The sequence below is a fragment of the Manis javanica genome, chromosome 1 (assembly GCF_040802235.1).
Source record: "Manis javanica isolate MJ-LG chromosome 1, MJ_LKY, whole genome shotgun sequence".
Lineage (NCBI taxonomy): Eukaryota > Metazoa > Chordata > Mammalia > Pholidota > Manidae > Manis > Manis javanica.
In genome coordinates, this window is record NC_133156.1 from 203,993,834 (window position 1) to 204,012,768 (window position 18,935).

General features: G+C 36.0%; 1 protein-coding gene across 1 annotated transcript in view; it reads left to right on the plus strand.

The window, feature by feature from the left end:
• Positions 1 to 18,935, plus strand: part of FBXO11 (F-box protein 11) — a 105,807-nt gene that overhangs the window by 67,608 nt on the left and 19,264 nt on the right. Inside the window, exons 2-11 of the mRNA XM_037024441.2 lie at positions 643 to 770; positions 913 to 994; positions 1,412 to 1,556; positions 8,728 to 8,857; positions 9,567 to 9,650; positions 9,731 to 9,863; positions 10,995 to 11,101; positions 11,188 to 11,299; positions 11,385 to 11,491; positions 11,650 to 11,787. Of these exons, the coding sequence (XP_036880336.1) occupies positions 643 to 770; positions 913 to 994; positions 1,412 to 1,556; positions 8,728 to 8,857; positions 9,567 to 9,650; positions 9,731 to 9,863; positions 10,995 to 11,101; positions 11,188 to 11,299; positions 11,385 to 11,491; positions 11,650 to 11,787 (1,166 nt within the window). The remainder of the gene's footprint in view (positions 1 to 642; positions 771 to 912; positions 995 to 1,411; positions 1,557 to 8,727; positions 8,858 to 9,566; positions 9,651 to 9,730; positions 9,864 to 10,994; positions 11,102 to 11,187; positions 11,300 to 11,384; positions 11,492 to 11,649; positions 11,788 to 18,935) is intronic.

Genomic DNA, 18,935 nt, shown 5'->3' on the forward strand with positions numbered 1-18,935 from the left:
AGTCTGCCAGTTCCTCCATCCCCTCTCCTGTGCAATGCCCTTCTCTCCCTACTCTTGCTCTGACTCTCCATTCCTGGCCATCTTCTCCCCACACCGATTTCCTTCTTAGCCCTCTTAAGCTCCAGCACCCTATACCAGAACACCCTCTGTGTGGACACCCTTTTCATCCTACTTGGTATCTGATACCCAATACCACGCTATCCCTCATCACCCCACTTTGATTCTGACAACCCTTGCCAGGCTGCCTTCTCACCACACTTAGGCACTAACTCACTCCCCTTCTCATTCCTCCTGTCAAATGAACATCCCCCTCACTTAAAAAAAAAAATGTCTTCCACATTTTCTTTCATACCTTAAAAGAGCTACTCCATTTTAAGATTTTAAAAATAATTTTCTTTTCTTCTAGAGATTTTATTTTCTTTTTTATATTTAAATATATGGTCTATTTTGAAATTTATTTTGAAGTAAGAAATGAAGTAGAAATCCAACATTTTTTGCTGGAATTTTATATAAAAATGGTATTTCCTCCCCCTTCCCCCCCCAAAAATTTGTTCTTTGAAGTTTTTAAAAAGTTTACCAAATTCATAGAGCTCTATTTTTAAAAATGGGTGTCATTTTTCATATTGCTTTTGTTTATTACAGATGATGATGTACCTGCAGATATGGTTGCAGAAGAATCAGGTCCTGGTGCACAAAATAGTCCATACCAACTTCGTAGAAAAACTCTTTTGCCGAAAAGAACAGCGTGTCCTACAAAGAGCAGTATGGAGGTGAGTTAAAAGTAACTGCTTCTCTTTTTGTAATGAAAGAATTGTTAAGAAGAAACAAACAAAAAAGATGTCATCATTTTTTAGAAGTAATGATATATTATGGTAAAAAAATATTTGCTTAGTTTTCATTTTGTTTTTGAAGGGTGCCTCAACTTCAACTACAGAAAACTTTGGTCATCGTGCAAAACGTGCAAGAGTATCTGGAAAATCACAAGATCTATCAGGTATTCCTATGAGAAAACTAAGGGTAGGGCCAAATAATTGTTTTTAAGTTTTTGTTTGGTGAGAAATTTTAAATTAAATGTAGTTTTGTGTCACATTTGGGATTGAGAAAGTTACTATTATAGAATAAGCATGAGAATGCAGCCTCCCGTTCTTTGACTTTGTTGCATAAAAATACTTTTTATGTATTTATTTTAATCAGTTTCTGAAATTGTACATAATAGCTAAAAGAAAGAATTACTTGTTAAGTAAGGATAAAAGAAGATAATATGTGTCATCTATGAAAGCAAAATGCTTATAAAATGATTGTCATCAAAAAATAAGCTATTCATTAGATAAATAGAAGTTATGCTATTTAATGAGAAAGTCATTGTCAGTATGATAAATTGTTCATATTCTGTTTGTTAATCTTTTTATAGCAGCGCCTGCTGAACAGTATCTTCAGGAGAAACTGCCAGATGAAGTAGTTCTAAAAATCTTCTCTTATTTGCTGGAACAGGATCTTTGTAGAGCCGCTTGTGTGTGCAAACGCTTCAGTGAGCTTGCTAATGATCCAATTTTGTGGTAAGTGAAAACTTATTTATTATCTTGACATACATTATTTGCTGTCCAAAATGCTAAAGGTGTTAGGGAATTTGAAGTGTGAGTTCATAGTTACAGTTAAATAGTTGGAACAAAAATCAGAATGCTTAAAAATTCCAAGTTATCTGTTTATTACAAATGTGGGTTGTCAGACCAGACCGTATTTATAGAACAGTAAACAAAGTACTTTTTCTGCTGTTTATCAGGTAATAACAACTGAGTGATTGTGAGAAATGTTTTTCATTTAATTGCTTTTTAGAAACAGAGCTAAGTCTGACTTGAAACAGTTAATTGATTAGTGAGAATGTAGATTTTGTACACTTTTGGAAAATAGTTTGACAGTTACATTCACAAACCTTAAAATATGCATGCCTTTTGACCCATGCAGTTCTATTACTGGAAATTTTTGCTTTATGTACAAATTGTTCATAATAGCACAGTTAACAGTGAGGGAAAATTAGAAATAATCTAAATATCCAGCAATAAGAGAATGGACTAAGTAAACAATGTAATGTCTACTTGGAGTGTTATAATGTAATCACTGACAGTGATTTTTACACAATTTTTAATACAATGGAAAAATGCCATGTTATAAAAAGTGAAAAGAACAGAAATACAAAATTTTATATACTATATAATCACAACTGTAATAAAATGAAATCATCTGAAGGGAGGAGCCAAGATGGCAGCGTGAGTAGGGCAGTGGAAATCTCCTCCCAAAACCATATATATTTTTGAAAATACAACAAATACAACTATCCCTAAAAGAGAGACCAGAAGATACAGTACAACAGCCAGGCTGCATCTACATCTGCGAGAACTCAGCACCTCACGAAGGGGGTAAGATACAAGCCGCAGCCTGGCAGGACCCGAGCATACCCCTGACCCCAGCTCCCAGGTGGGAGGAAAGGAGTCTGAGCAAGGAGGGAGAGGGAGCCCAGGACTGCTAAATACCCAGCCCTAGTCATCCACACTGGGAGCGCAGACACACATTGCATGGTGTGCTGGATATTAGGGAAACAGAACAGTAAAATCTGTGACCTGGTCTCTGCAGCCGGTGCCCTGGGACAAAAGAAAAGCGAGGGCTTTTTGAAAGTCTTAAAGGGACAGGGGCCTCACAGCTGCATGGAAGCATCCCAGCACATTCAGCGTAGCAGCTGGGAATCCCAGGGAACTCCAGGTGCCCTAATCCCCTGGGAGGCAGTGCAGCTCTGAAGCCCCTAACAGCGATAAACAGCCTCCCAGGCCATTCCCCCTCCAGTGCGGCCCCACCAAAGGAGGGGAGTAGCCTGAGAACGGTGGCACCCACAGCAACCGCCCAGAGCCTTCTCTGCATCTGCCCGGGCCATACTCAAAGGCGCCGCCAGCATGCAATGGCCCAGCACAAACAGAGGAAGCTGGGACAGGGTGCTAGGGCTCACCATTCTCACAGGAAAGCAGATCTGGCACGCCTGCCACTCCCCACAGGGCTCTAGGCTGCCCTGATGGCTGCCCCGCCCACGGCAACTCAGGAAATAAAACCAAAAGCTGATCCCCGTGTGCGGGTAACTGGCAGAGGCAGTGAGGTGGGCAAGATGCCCAGGAAGCAGGAAGGGACTTTGTTCTCCCAGCTAACACATGCACCAGCTACCCACGACTACCTATATTGCCATGAAGAGGCAGAAGAATTTGATCCAGTCAAGAATAACCCAGACAACCCCCAAGAGGGAGCCTGGGGAGATAGATTTAATCAATCTTCCCAAAAAAAGAATTCAAAATACAGGTCATAACCATGCTGATGGACCCTGCAGAGAAATATGCAAGAGCTAAAGGATAAAGTTGGGAGGGAGAATACAGAAATAAAACAGTCTCTGGAAGGACTTTAGAGTAGACTAGATGAGGTGCAAGAGGCCTTTAATGGAATAGAAATCAGAGAATAGAAACACAGAGAAGCTGACGCAGAGAGAGATAAAAGGATCTCCAGTAATGAAAGAATATTAAGAGAATTGTGTGACCAATCCAAACGGAACACTATTCACATTATAGGGGTACCAGAAGAAGAAGAGAGAGAAAAAGGGATAAAAAGTGTATTTAAAGAAATAATTGCTGAAAATGTCCCCAAACTGGGGGAGGAAACACTCTCTCAGACCATAGAAGCCCACAGAATTCCCAACACAAGGGAACAAACCAACCAAATACCAACTAAAGGCAAAAAATAAAATCAACTACTCAAAAAAGCAGTCAAAGGAAACACAAAAGAGCACAGAATAAAGCACTTAACATATAAAGAATGGAGGAGGAGGAATGAGAAGGGAGAGAAATAAAGAATCATCAGGCTGTGTTGATAATAGCTCAATAAGGGAGTTAAGTTAGACAGTAAGATAGTAAAGAAGTTAACCCTGAACCTTTGGTAACCACGAATCTAAAGCCTGCAATGACAATAATTACATATCTTTCAATAATCACCCTAAATGTAAATGGACCAAATGTACCAATCAAAAGACACAGAATAATAGAATGGACAAAAAAGCAAGACCTGTCAATATGCTGTTTATAAGAGATTCACCTCAAACTCAAAGACGTGCAAAGACTAAATAGGGATGGAAGAAGATATTTCATGCAAACAACAGGGAGAAAAAAGCAGGTGTTGCAGTACTAGTATCAGACAAAATAGACTTCAAAACAAAGAAAGTAACAAGAGATAAAGAAGGACATTACATAATGATAAAGGGGTCCATCCAACAAGAGGATATAACCATTATAAATATATATGCACCCAATATAGGAGCACCAACATATGTGAAGCAAATACTAACAGAATTAAAGGAAGAAATAAAATGCAATGCATTCATTTTAGGAGACTTCCAACACCACTGATTCCAAAGGACAGATCCACCAGACAAAAAATAAGTAAGGACACAGAGGCACTGAACAACACACTGGAATAGATGGACCTACTAGACATCTACACATCTCTACACCCAAAAGCAGGATACACATTCTTCTCAAGTGCACACGGAACATTTTCCAGAATAGACCACATACTAGGCCACAGAAAGAGCCTCAGTAAATTCCAAAAGATTGAAATTCTACTATCCAACTTCTCAGACCACAAAGGTATAAAACTAGAAATAAATTGTACAAAGAAAGCAAAAAGGCTCACAAATTCATGGCTTAACAACATGCTTCTTAAATAATCAATGGATCAACAACCAAATTAAAATAGAGATCAAGCAATATATGGAGACAACTGACAACAACAGCACAAAGCAACAACTTCTCTGGGATGTGGCGAAAGCAGTTCTAAGAGGAAAGTATATAGCAATCCAGGCATATTTAAAGAAGGAAGAACAATCCCAAATGAATAGTCTAAAGTCACAATTATCAAAATTGGAAAAAAAGAGCAAATGAGACCCAAAGTCAGCAGAAAGAGGGACATAATAAAGATCAGAGAAAAAATAAATTAAATAGAGAAGAATAAAACAATAGAAAAAATCAATGAAACCAAGAGCTGGTTTTTTGAGAAAATAAACAAAATAGGAAGCCCCTAGCCAGACTTATTAAGAGAAAAAGAGAATCTACACGCATCAACAGAATCAGAAACGAGAAAGGAAAAATCATGACAGACCCCACAGAAATACAAAGAATCATTAGAGAATACTGTCAGAATCTATATGCAAGCTGGAAAACCTAGAAGAAATGGACAACTTCCTAGAAAAATACAACCTTCCAAGACTGACCAAGGAAGAAACAGAAAATCTAAACAGACCAATTACTAGCAACGAAATTGAATCACTTATCAAAAAACTACCCAAGAACAAAATCCCCAGTCCAGATGGATTCGCCACTGAATTTTATCAGTCATATAGAGAAGACATAATACGCATTCTCGGTAAAGCTTTCCAAAAAAATAGAAGAGGAGGGAATACTTCCAAACTCATTCTGTGAAGCCAGCATCACTCTAATACCAAAACCAGGCAAAGACACTACAAAAGAAGAAAATTACAGAACAATATCTCTGATGAACATAGATGCAAAAATACACAACAAAATATTAGCAAACCAAATTCAAAAATACATCAGAGCATCATACACCACGATCAAGTGGGATTCATCCCAGGGATGCAAGGTTGGTACAACATTTGAAAATCCATCAACATCATCTACCACATCAACTAAAAGAAGGACAAAAACCATATGATCATCTCCATAGATGCTGAAAAAGCATTCGACAAAATTCACCATCCATTCATGATAAAAACTCAACAAAATTGGTATAGAGGGCAAGTACCTCAACATAATAAAGGCCATATATGATAAACCCATAGCCAGCATCATACTGAACAGCGAGAAGCTGAAAGCTTTTCCTCTAAGATCAGGAACAAGACAGGGATGCCCACTCTCCCTACTGTTATTCAACATTGTACTGGAGGTCCTAGCCACGGCAATTAGACAAAACGAAGAAATACAAGGAATCCAGATTGGTAAAGAAGAAGTTAAACTGTCACTATTTGCAGATGACATGATATTGTACATAAAAACCCTAAAGACTCCACTCCAAACTACTAGAACTAATATCTGTATTCAGCAAAGTTGCAGGATATAAAATTAATACACAGAAATCTGTGGCTTTCCTATATGCTAACAATGAACCGATAGAAAGAGAAATCAGGAAAAATTCCATTCACAATTCCATCAAAAAGAATAAAATACTGAGGAATAAACCTAACCAAGGAAGTGAAAGACCTGTACCCTGAAAACTACAAGACACCCTTAAGAGAAATTAAAGAGGACACTAACAAATGGAAACTCATCCCATGCTCCTGGCTAGGAAGAATTAATATAGTCAAAATGGCCATCCTGCCTAAAGCAATCTACAGATTCAGTGCAGTCCATATCAAAATACCAACAGCATTCTTCAACAAACTGGAACAAATAGTTCTAAAATTCATATGGAACCAACAAAGATCCCGAATAGCCAAAGCAATCATGAGAAGGAAGAATTAAGTGGGAGGGATCTCACTCCCCAACTTCAAGCTCTACTACAAAGCAACAATAATCAAGACAATTTGGTATTGGCACAAGAACAGAACCACAGACCAGTGGAACAGAATAGAGACTCCAGACATTAACCCAGACATATATGGTCAATTACTGTATGATAAAGGAGCCATGGACATACAATGGGGAAATGACAACCTCTTCAACAGGTGGTGCTGGCAGAACTGGACAGCTACATCTAAGAGAATGAAACTGGACCATTGTCTAACCCCATACCCTGAATGTAAGTCACGAAACCATAAAACTCTTAGAAAAAAAAACATAGGCATATATCTCATGGACATAAATATGAGTGACTTCTTCATGAACATAATCTCCCCAGGCAAGGGAAACAAAGGCACAAATGAACAGGTGGGACTATATCAAGCAGAAAAGCTTCTGTACAGCAAAGGACACCATCAATAGAACAAAAAGGCATCTTACAGTATGGGAGAATATATTCATAAATGACAGATCCAATAAAGGGTTGACTTCAAAATATGTAAAGAACTCACACACCTCAACAAACAAAAAGCAAACAATCCAATAAAAAAATGGGCAGAGGAGCTGTACAGACAGTTCTCCAAAGAACAATTTCAGATGGCCAACAGACACATGAAAAGATGCTCCGCATCGCTAGTCATCAGAGAAATGCAAATTAAAACCACAATGAGATATCACCTCACACCAGTAAGGATCACCACCATCCAAAAGACAAACAACAAATGTTGGCGAGGTTGTGGAGAAAGGGGAACCCTCCTACACTGCTGGTGGGAATGTAAATTAGTTCAACCATTGTGGAAAGCAATATGGAGGTTCCTCAAAGAGCTCAAAATAGAAATACCATTTGACCCAGGAATTCCACTTCTAGGAATTTACCCTAAGAATACAGCAGCCCAGTTTGAAAAAGACATATGCACCCCTGTGTTCATTGCAGCACTATTTACAATAGCCAAAAATGGAAGCAACCTAAGTGTACATCAGTAGATGAATGGATAAAGAAGATGTGGTACATATGCACAATGGAATATTATTCAGACATAAGAAGAAAACAAATCCTACCATTTGCAACAACATGGATGGAGCTGGAGGGTATTATGCTCAGTGAAATAAGCCAGGCAGAGGAAGACAAATACCAAATGATTTCACTCATATGTGGAGTATAAGAACAAAGAAAAAACAGAAGAAACAAAACAACAGCAGAAACACAGAACCCAAGAATGGACTAACAGTTACCAAAGGGAAAGGGACTGGGGAGGATGGGTGGGAAGGGAGGGATAATGGCGGGGGGAAAAAGAAAGGGAGCATTACGATTAGCAGGTATAATGTGGGGGTGGGGCACGGGGAGGGCTGTGCAACACAGAGAAGACAAGTAGTGATTCTACAGCATCTTACTACACTGATGGACAGTGACTGTAATGGAGTTTGTGGGGGGTACTTGGTGATGGGGGGAGTCTAGTAAACATAATGATCCTCATGTAATTATAGATTAATGATACCAAAATAAAAAAATAAACACACACACACACAAAAATGAAATCATCTGTAGATGAAAAGCCTGAAAGGAAACATAGTAAACTATTTATAATGAGTACATTAAAAGTAAAGATTATCTCCTTATACTTCTATAGCCACTTACAATGGCTATATGTGTTACTTTTATGATGCTAAAAGTAGGTACACTTTAAATTTAACAAAGAAGATTATACTTGTTTTGGAAGGGAAAAAGAGAATGAAGAATAGAAAATAATCATTCTGCTTTGTAATGAAAGTGATAATAGTTATTATCAGTCCATTTCCAAGATTTAATGGTTCTTAAGAGGATGTAAATGAACTGAAAATACTAGAGTGGTTCAGAGTATTTTATTGAAAATCATCCTTTTAAATAATAACTGTGGTTTTTATAGTAAAGTTGACCTTTTTTTCTCTGGCTTATTCAAATTTTGAAGAATTGACACTTTCTTCTGGGTGGAGTATTTTTCATATGCAGTTACATTGTTTTTGCTAAAACCTATATTTTTACATTTAAAATTATATTTCTTTATATCCTTAGAAGTTTTTTATGTCTTAGATAATTTTTATAGCTGTTCAAGGACATTTTATAAAGAAATCTTTAATTCCCTTGCTCCTTCAGGAAACGATTATACATGGAAGTATTTGAATATACCCGCCCCATGATGCATCCCGAACCTGGCAAATTCTACCAGATTAATCCAGAAGAATATGAACATCCAAATCCTTGGAAAGAGAGTTTCCAGCAGTTGGTAGGAAGTATAAATAGAAAATATTGATTTAAATAGCTGTAAATAGAAATTCCATTTTTAAAACATTAGATTCAAGAATAGGTTTCAAGCCATTGAATCATCAACCAACAAAATATCTAACAGTTTTTTTCACAACTGGCCTACTTTTTAATAATTTAAACATTTGATATATGCTTCAGTAGTTTAAGAGCAGTTAGACTTTCTGTGGGTCTGTTTGTATTTTAAATTATTGGTGTCCAGTAGTTCCTTTTAAGTTTCACATTTAGCTTGATTTTCATATAGTCCTTTACAAATGGCACTCATCTGGTGGGGGGTGATTTTGCTCTTCAGGGACATTTGGCAATGTCTTGACACATTTTTGGTAGTCACAACTGGAGAAGAGAATGCTACTTGCATCTAGTGGATAGAGGCCAGGGATGCTGCTAAACATGCTGCAGTGCACAGGATGCCCCCAACACAACACAGGCTTATGTCTCAGAATGTCAGTAGTGCTAGAATTGGGAAACTTGCTCAATATGACCGAGTTGTAAGTGTTTCAGACATTATACTGCACTATGAAATAAGTTGGCATAACTGATCATTGTTTTTTGATAATTTAATGGAAAATATTCATACATTTTTAAATTAATGTACAATAAAATGTTTACATCAGTAGTCATTATTTATTTCTGGGGTTTTTTTGTTTGTTTCTTTGTTTTTGACATTTTAGTATAAAGGTGCACATGTAAAGCCAGGATTTGCTGAACATTTCTACAGTAATCCTGCAAGATATAAAGGAAGAGAAAATATGTTGGTATGTTTGATTTGTATTTTTATAATATTTAAAATGGTAATCTTTCAGTTCTGTACTTAACACGTTTATTTTTTTTCTAGTATTATGATACAATTGAAGATGCCCTCGGTGGGGTACAAGAAGCTCATTTTGATGGACTTATCTTTGTTCATTCTGGAATATATACTGATGAATGGATATATATTGAATCTCCAATCACCATGATTGGTGCAGGTATTTTGAAATGCATTGTCATTAAAATTTTAACCTTTTGTTTGCATGATGGGTTTTTTAAAATGCTAGGGACTTAAAATCCAGGTGAATTTCTATAGTAACAATAGAAGGAAAGAATAGGAATTAGACATTGTGTGCATTTTATATGACAGAAATGAAAACCTAACAGTTCAGAAGTTATAGGTCTGTTTCTTTCCATTTTTTTCGATGTTATATTTCTTGACATCAGTACTTTTTCCAACCACCTTAGGTATTCATTAAGGAAAGAAAAATACTTGTTTTATCTTTTATTTGAAAATAAAGATGCTAATTTTTTATTGTGTTTTTAATTAATTAAAAATTTTTAAAAATTTCTTGGTACTGTTTCAAAGCTCTTTTTATAGTCAAGTTTCTAAGAATAAATGTAATGAAGTATTTGTTGAACACTGAAGTCGTTTGAAGATTTATGCTATCTCTTATGTTTTAAGGATATGGTAGATAGACCATTTTTAAGATAGCTAGTAATTAATACTTGTTAGTGAAATTTGCATTTACTGCCTCTTCTGCTTCCCTCCCCCATTTCTATCAAAGAAAAGAGGAGGGAAGGGCATAGAAAATTCTTGCCTAATGATTTTTTATTGTTTTCCAAATCAAGGCCAGTATTGGAAATAAGTTTAAAGAAAGGGTTTTCTTTCTTTCCTCTCCCCTATTCATCATTCCCCTATTTCCTCTCCCTGAGCTGCTTTTACTGTTGCTGCTGGTGGTGATTTTGTTTCCACAAAAAACCCATGTTTTAATAAGCCGTTGCATTTGATATTAAATACTATTTGTAGTTAAGTCTTACTAGAAATATTATTATACATGGATTTGAGTATAATGGTAGTTAAGTAATAGCTACATTAACTATGACTGCCTGTAATAAAACCCAGTGAAACATAGTTATCTGATAAAGTGAATATTAGTCCTATGTACTCAGTAATATTTTTTTTTTAAGTTTCCCCTCCCAAAAAGCACCCAACTTAAAAATAATAAAAAGGGTTCTACCATTTACTAGTTTTATGGTGGAGTATTTTTACTGGCTAAAAAGTAATTTTTTATTTCTATTTCATCTGTCTAATAAAGGTAACATGCTTTAAAATACCTTTTCCACAGCACCTGGAAAAGTAGCAGACAAAGTTATAATTGAAAACACTAGAGATTCAACCTTTGTCTTTATGGAAGGTTCTGAGGATGCTTATGTCGGATATATGACAATAAGGGTAAGAAATTTCAAGATTTAAAATGACCTATGTTGAACTCATTTAAGGTGGTGGTTGTTTATCTAAACAAAATTTCTACTTTTCAGTTTAACCCTGATGACAAATCTGCTCAACACCACAATGCACACCACTGCTTAGAGATAACAGTAAATTGTAGCCCCATTATTGATCATTGTATCATTCGAAGTACATGTACAGGTTAGTGCTTCCTTTATGTTTTATTATCAAATGAGTCACTGGGTTATTGCCCAGTAGGTTCTTAAATAAATTATTTCTCTTATAGTTGGCTCTGCAGTATGTGTTAGTGGTCAAGGAGCATGTCCCACTATCAAGCACTGTAACATCAGCGACTGTGAAAATGTTGGACTTTATATAACAGATCATGCACAGGTATTTTTAAATCTTTTGTTTGTTTTTTTTTAAATTTATTTAAATTATTTAAATTTATTATAAAAATAAATTTATATAAAAAAATATATATATTTAAAATATAAAAAATTTTTAAAATTATTTAAAGCTCTTCTAATGTTTATTTCTAACTGTTTTAGGGAATATATGAGGATAATGAAATTTCCAATAATGCTTTAGCTGGGATTTGGGTTAAAAATCATGGGAACCCAATTATCAGACGGAATCATATTCATCATGGACGTGATGTTGGTGTGTTCACATTTGATCATGGCATGGTAAGAACATTTATTCTTAATGGAAAAATTGACATCATGTCAGTTAAATTTCAAATGTTTCAGCCTTTCTTATCACCAGACTATCTGAATTGAAGAACATAGCTTTAAAAGAGATTTCAGCATTATATTTCAAAATAAATCTTCATTGTTCATTCTGTACATTAACGGATCTAATGTTACATGTAGAGAAGACAGAGCTCTTAGGAAATTGATGTGATCTTTTTGAGGGGAGTAAGTTCTAATTCAGTAGTTCTCAAATACAAGTGTGTGTAAAAAAATCACCCAGATATGATGACTCAGAATTTTCAAGGATGGGGCCTGGGCTTACATTTTTAATAAGCACCGTAACTGAGTTTAATGCAGGTTGTTTGTAGACTACACTTGGGAAATAATGGTTTCATCACTAGTTTAACTTCTGTTTTATTCCTCTTAAAATTTTTAGTAGAACTTTTATAATGAGAGAGACAGTAATAATAAAGTATCAGTTCTAAAACTGTTGTGCAGCAATTAATTAGGTATCTTCATGGATGATACTATGTTTTAAATACTATGTCAGTTTTACACAGTTTTACAGAAACGTGATTTTTTGTAATCTCTTAAGTCACTATTTCAGAGTAATGTTCTTGGGTGTCTCTATTCAGGTATTCTTTTCATTTACTGTCTAATTTTCACTGAGGTAATTTTCAAGTCCTAATACAGCATTTGGCAACATTTCTTGTTAAGTGGTCAGAGATGGGAGAGGAGATAGTGACACAGTGGCACACAGGGTTATGGTGAAGTTTTACCGCCATTGTACGGTATTACTTAAGCAACTTAGGAATGTTGGATTCACATACACAAACTCTCAATTAGTGAAGGGAATGTTCTTGTTTTGTTTGTACCTAAAGCCCTATTGCAGAACTCTTTTTTAAAAGTGAACTGGCCCCATTGTGGAAAGCAATATGAAGGTTCCTCAAAAAACTAAAAATAGAAATACTATTTGACCCAGGAATTCCACTCCTAGGAATTTACCCAAAGAAAATGACTTCTCAGATTCAAAAAGACATACGCACCCCTATGTTTATTGCAGCACTATTTACAATAGCCAAGATATGAAAGCAACCTAAGTGTCCATCAGTAGATGAATGGATAAAGAAGAGGTGGTACATATACACAATGGAATACTATTCAGCCATAAGAAAGAAGCAAATCATACCATTTGCAACAACATGGATGGAGCTAGAGGGTATTATGCTCAGTGAAATAAGTCAGGCATAGAAAGACAAATACCAAATGATTCCCTCATTTGTGGAGCATAACAATGAAGCAAAACTGAAGGAATAGAATAGTAGCAGACTCACAGACTCCAAGAAGGGACTAGCAGTTACCAAAGTGGAGGGGTGGGGGAGGACGAGGGGAGAAGGGGATTGTGGAGTATCATGATGGGTGCACATGGTGGGAGGGGTTCACGGGGAAGACAGTGTAGTTCAGAGAAGGCAAATAGGGACTCTGGCATCTTACTACACTGATGGACAGTGACTGCAGTGGGGTATATGGGGGGAACTTGATAATAAGGGTGAATGTAATAACTACATTGTTTTTCTTCTGAAACCTTTATAAGAGTGTATATCAATGATACCTTAATAAAAAAAAAAGTGAACTGGCCATGAGGAATATTATCAAGTTCTGATTAGACCTAAATAGGACCATCCAGTTCATCATATTTCTGGAGTAATGGTAACCTGAGAAAAATAATTCAACTAAAACTTAGGTTACAGTTTGGGTCTGTAGATAAGAAAACAGAATGGGGATGACCACTTGCCCTTATCCATCTGAAATAAAGAAACTAACATTTATTTGCAAATTGTGGCTCTTTTTTCTAAGGAGTGGGAAGGTGGTGCAACTTTAGGAACTGAGGAGTCTGGGCAAATGTATGGAACATGTTAAAACAGAGTATTGAGAATTTGTCCTCCCTTTGAGGCCTCTAATGGCTATAGTTCCTAAATGGAACTCATATTTTGTAATGGAATCAGATTAAACTAGTATTTCTTAGCCTATGTTGCCTTTACACTTTGCTCCTGAGCAAAAAAACTGTACACATACGGTTCAAGTATCATGTCTATGTATGCCTCTAGTCTCATTAACAAAGAGATCTGAGGCATCAAGATCATCTTAAGTAAATTTCCTCATATTGAAAAGACCTTTGATGATGGTCACTTACTAAAGTTCATCATAGTAATTTACTACTCATCACACACCCCTGATAACATTTATATTTTAGAGATTTGGATTCCTAAGTTCTATTAACTTTTTTAAAAAACTGTAGGCAGTGCTATAGCTGGATATTCTTTTTAAGATCAATGAAGAGATTTGTGAGGGAAGGATGGAACTAAAGCATATCTTGGGCCTGTCACCTGGTTTTGGTGTTGTGACACAATGCTTTAAAATCCTTTGATAGAATAAACGTTCTTCCATTCCAAGTATTCTTCTGGCTTGTCTTCTTTATGTTAGCAGACTGATTGGTGGGATGAGCTCTTTTAAAATTGACTTTGTTCTCTGTAGAACTTCAAAAACACATGTGTTTTCTGTCATGTCCTCTATCTTTAAATGTATTTATTTCTTGTTTGTTCTCTGAAATTGTCTTTTTCCCTATGACATACTTAAAATTAAAATTCCTATATTCTTAAGAATGTACATTAAAAGATTTTCTACTCTTTTTTTAAAGATTTTCTACTTTTTTTTTACTTTAAAGAAATTAATGTTTTTGTAAAAATACTACATGCCCACTATAAAAGACAGTAGGATTTCAAAGGGCATATGACTCTCGAGTTTGACATTGCTAACTGTGTGTAGACTTAAAGTGTGAGCTTCCCCTATGAAAACTTAAGAAATAAACATACTTTATATTTCAACTTCTCTCTGCCCCATCTTTTATGTTCTTATTTTTCATTTATAAAGGTTTATAGCATTAAATTCCTACAGTTACTCATCTATATTTACTCTATCTATTTGCCTTTAGTCCTTTTTTAACAGTGTTTCCATTCCTGAATTTTTTTTTATTCATTCTTGGTATGGCTCAGTTTTTTTCATCTAGCCATTTTTTGTTTATTTTTAAAAGATGGGCTTATAGGTACTGTAGCTTGAATTTTTGCCATTTCAGAATGCCTACCCCATTACCTGTTGGTCTGGCAGAATATACAGTTTTTATTATATTTTATTTCCATCAGAATTCTGAAGTCATTTATATTTCCAGCATTGAATGTGGCTAAGAAGTCTGAGCTTACTCTTTGTTTTTTTCCTTGTGATGATTCGCTTTTCTACTTCAGTATCTATCCACATGAGGGTTTTGGTGGCTGTTACTGTTGCGTTGCTTTACTCTTCTGTCCATATGTTCCTTTCTGTAGAATTGACTGTGTATTGCTGTGTTCTTTTCCTTTAAGTTTTGTGTAATTTCCTTAAGTCTGTTTCCCTTACTGAATGTCTTGTCCTTACTGTTTTGTTTCCAGTGTGGTTTTTATCTCCAATTTTTAAACATATTTGGGTCATGAGATCTTTCTAACATATATAAAAATAAAGAGAACAATGAATCCCCATCTCTCCATCCTCCATCTTCAACAGCTATCAATTCATGACCAATTTTGTTTCATGTATGTCCTCACTCGCTCCTTACTCTCTTCTTTAATCTCTCAATTATTTTGAAGCAAATGCTGGCCACCATCATCTTATCTGTAAATATTTCAGCATGTATCTTTAAAAGTGGGGATTCTTTGTTTTTTCTTTTTCATATAACCACCATGCCAATCTCACTCCTAATAATAATTTTTCTACCATTATTCCAAGTTCACTAATTATCTTTGTTTGCTTAATACTCAATCCATTGTAGAGTCTTATTTTTTTTTTGGTATCATTAATCTACAATTACATGAGGAACATTATGTTTACTAAGCTCTTCCTTTCACCAAGTTGCCCCCACAAACCCCATTACAGTCACTGTCCGTCAGCATAGTAGGATACTATAGAGTCACTACTTCTCTGTGTTGCACAGCCCTCCCCGTGGCTCCCCCTCATTATACATACTAATCATAATGCCCCCTTTCTTTTTCCCTCCCCTTATCCCTCCCTTCCCACCCATCATCCCCAGTCCCTTTCCATTTGGTAACTGTTAGTCCATTCTTGGGTTCTGTGATTCTGCTGCTGTTTTGTTCCTTCAGATTTTCTTTGTTCTTATACTCCACATATGAGTGAAATCAATTGGTACTTGTCTTTTTCTGCCTGGCTTATTTCACTGAGCATAATACCCTGTAGCTCCGTCCATGTTGTTGCAAATGGTAGGATTTGTTTTCTTCTTATGGCTGAATAATATTCCATTGTATATGTGTACCACATTTTCTTTATTTATTCATCTACTGATGGACACTTAGGTTGCTTCCATGTCTTCGCTATTGTAAATAGTGCTGCGATAAACATAGGGGTGCATCTGTCTTTTTCAAACTGGGCTGCTGTATTCTTAGGGTAAATTTCCAGGAGTGGGTAAATTCCTAGGAGTGGAATTCCTGGGTCAAATGGTATTTCTGTTTTGAGCTTTTTGAGGAACCTCCATATTGCTTTCCACAATGGTTGACCTAGTTTACATTCCCACCAGCACTGTAGGAGGGTTTCCCTTTCTCCACAACCTCGCCAAAATTTGTTGTTGTTTGTCTTTTGGATGGTGGCAATCCTTACTGGTGTGAGGTGATATCTCATTGTGGTTTTAATTTGCATTTCTCTGATGACTAGCAATGTGGAGCATCTTTTCATGTGTCTGTTGGCCATCTGAATTTCTTCTTTGGAGAACTGTCTGTTCAGCTCCTCTGACCCCTTTTTAATTGGATTATTTGCTTTTTGTTTGTTGAGGTGCGTGATCTCTTTATATATTTTGGATGTCAACCCTATATCGGATATGTCATTTATGAATATATTCTCCCATACTGTAGGATATCTTTTTGTTCTATTGATGGTGTCCTTTGCTGTACAGAAGCTTTTCATCTTGATATAATCCCACTTGTTCATTTTTGCTTTTTGTTTCCCTTCCTCAGGGAGATATGTTCATGAAGAAGTCGCTTATGTTTATGTTCAAGAGATTTTCGCCTATGTTTTTTTCTAAGAGTTTTATGGTTTTGTGACTTACATTCAGGTCTTTGATCCATTTCTAATATACTTTTGCGTATGGGGTTAGACAATGGTCCAGTTTCATTCTCTTAGATGTAGCTGTCCAGTTTTGCCAACACCACCTGTTAAAGAGGCTGTCATTTCCTCATTGTATGTCCATGGCTCCTTTATCATATATTAATTGACCATATATGTTTGGGTTAATGTTTGGAGACTCTATTCTGTTCCACTGGTCTGTGGCTCTGTTCTTGTGCCAATACCAAATTGTCTTGATTATTGTTGCTTTGTAGTAGAGCTTGAAGTTGGGGAGTGAGATCCCTCCCACTTAATTCTTCCTTCTCATGATTGCTTTGGCTATTCGGGATCTTTGTTGGTTCCATATGAATTTTAGAACTATTTGTTCCAGTTTGTTGAAGAATGCTGTTGGTATTTTGATATGGACTGCACTGAATCTGTAGATTGCTTTAGGCAGGATGGCCATTTTGACAATATTAATTCTTCCTAGCCAAGAGCATGGAATGAGTTTCCATTTGTTAGTGTCCTCTTTAATTTCTCTTAAGAGTGTCTTACAGTTTTCAGGGTATAGGTCTTTCACTTCCTTGGTTAGGTTTATTCCTCGGTATTTTATTCTTTTTGATGCAATTGTGAATGGAATAGTTTTTCTGATTGCTCTTTCTATTAGTTCATTGTTAATGTATAGGAAAGCCACAGATTTCTGTGTAATGATTTTGTATCCTGCAACTTTGCTGAATTCCGATATTAGTTCTAGTAGTTTTGCAGTGGAGTCTTTAGGGTTTTTTATGTACAATATCATGTCATCTGTAAACAGTGACAGTTTGACTTCTTCTTTACCAATCTGGATGCCTTGTATTTCTTTGTTTTGTCTGATTACCGTGGCTAGGACCTCCAGTACGATGTTGAATAACAGTGGGGAGAGTGGACATCCCTGTCTTGCTCCCGATCTTAAAGGAAAAGCTTTCAGCTTCTCGCTGTTCAGTATGATGTTGGCTGTGGGTTTATCATATATGGCCTTTATTATGTTGAGGTACTTGCCCTTTAAACCCATTTTGTTGAGAGTTTTTATCATGAATGGATGGTGAATTTTGTCGAATGCTTTTTCAGCATCTATGGAGATGATCATGTGGTTTTTGTCATTTTTTTTGTTTATGTTGTGGGTGATGTTGATGGATTTTCGAATGTTGTACCGTCCTTGCATCCCTGGGATGAATCCCTCTTGGTCATGGTGTACGATCCTTTTGATGTAATTTTGAATTCGGTTTGCTAATATTTTGTTGAGTACTTTTACATATACGTCCATCAGGGATATTGGTTTGTAGTTTTCTTTTTTGGTGTGGTCTTTACCTGGTTTTGGTATTAGGGTGATGTTAGCTTCATCGAATGAGTTTGGGAGTATTCCCTCCTCTTCTGTTTTTTGGAAAACTTTAAGGAGAATGGGTATTATGTCTTATCTGTATGTCTGATAAAATTCCATGATAAATCCATCTGGCCCACGGGTTTCACTCTTGGGTAGTTTTTTGATTACTGCTTCAATTTCATTGCTGGTAATTGATCTGTTTAGATTTTCTGTTTCTTCCTTGGTCAGTCTTGGAAGGTTGTATTTTTCCAGGAACTTGTCCATTCTTTCTAGGTTTTCCAGCTTGTTAGCATATAGATTTTCATAGTATTCTCTAATAATTCTTTGTATTTCTGTGGGGTCCATCGTGATTTTTCCTTTCTCATTTCTGATTCTGTTGATGTGTGTTGATTCTCTTTTTCTCTTAATAAATTTGGCTAGAGGCTTATCTATTTTGTTTATTTTCTCAAAAAACCAGCTCTTGGTTTCATTGATTTCTTTTTTTTTTTTTTATTCTTCTCTGTTTCATTTATTTCTTCTCTGATCTTTATTATGTCCCTCCTGCTCCTTTTAGGTCTCATTTGTTCTTCTTTTTCCAATTTCAATACTTGTGACTTTAGACTATTCATTTGGGATTGTTCTTCCTTCTTTAAATATGCCTGAATTG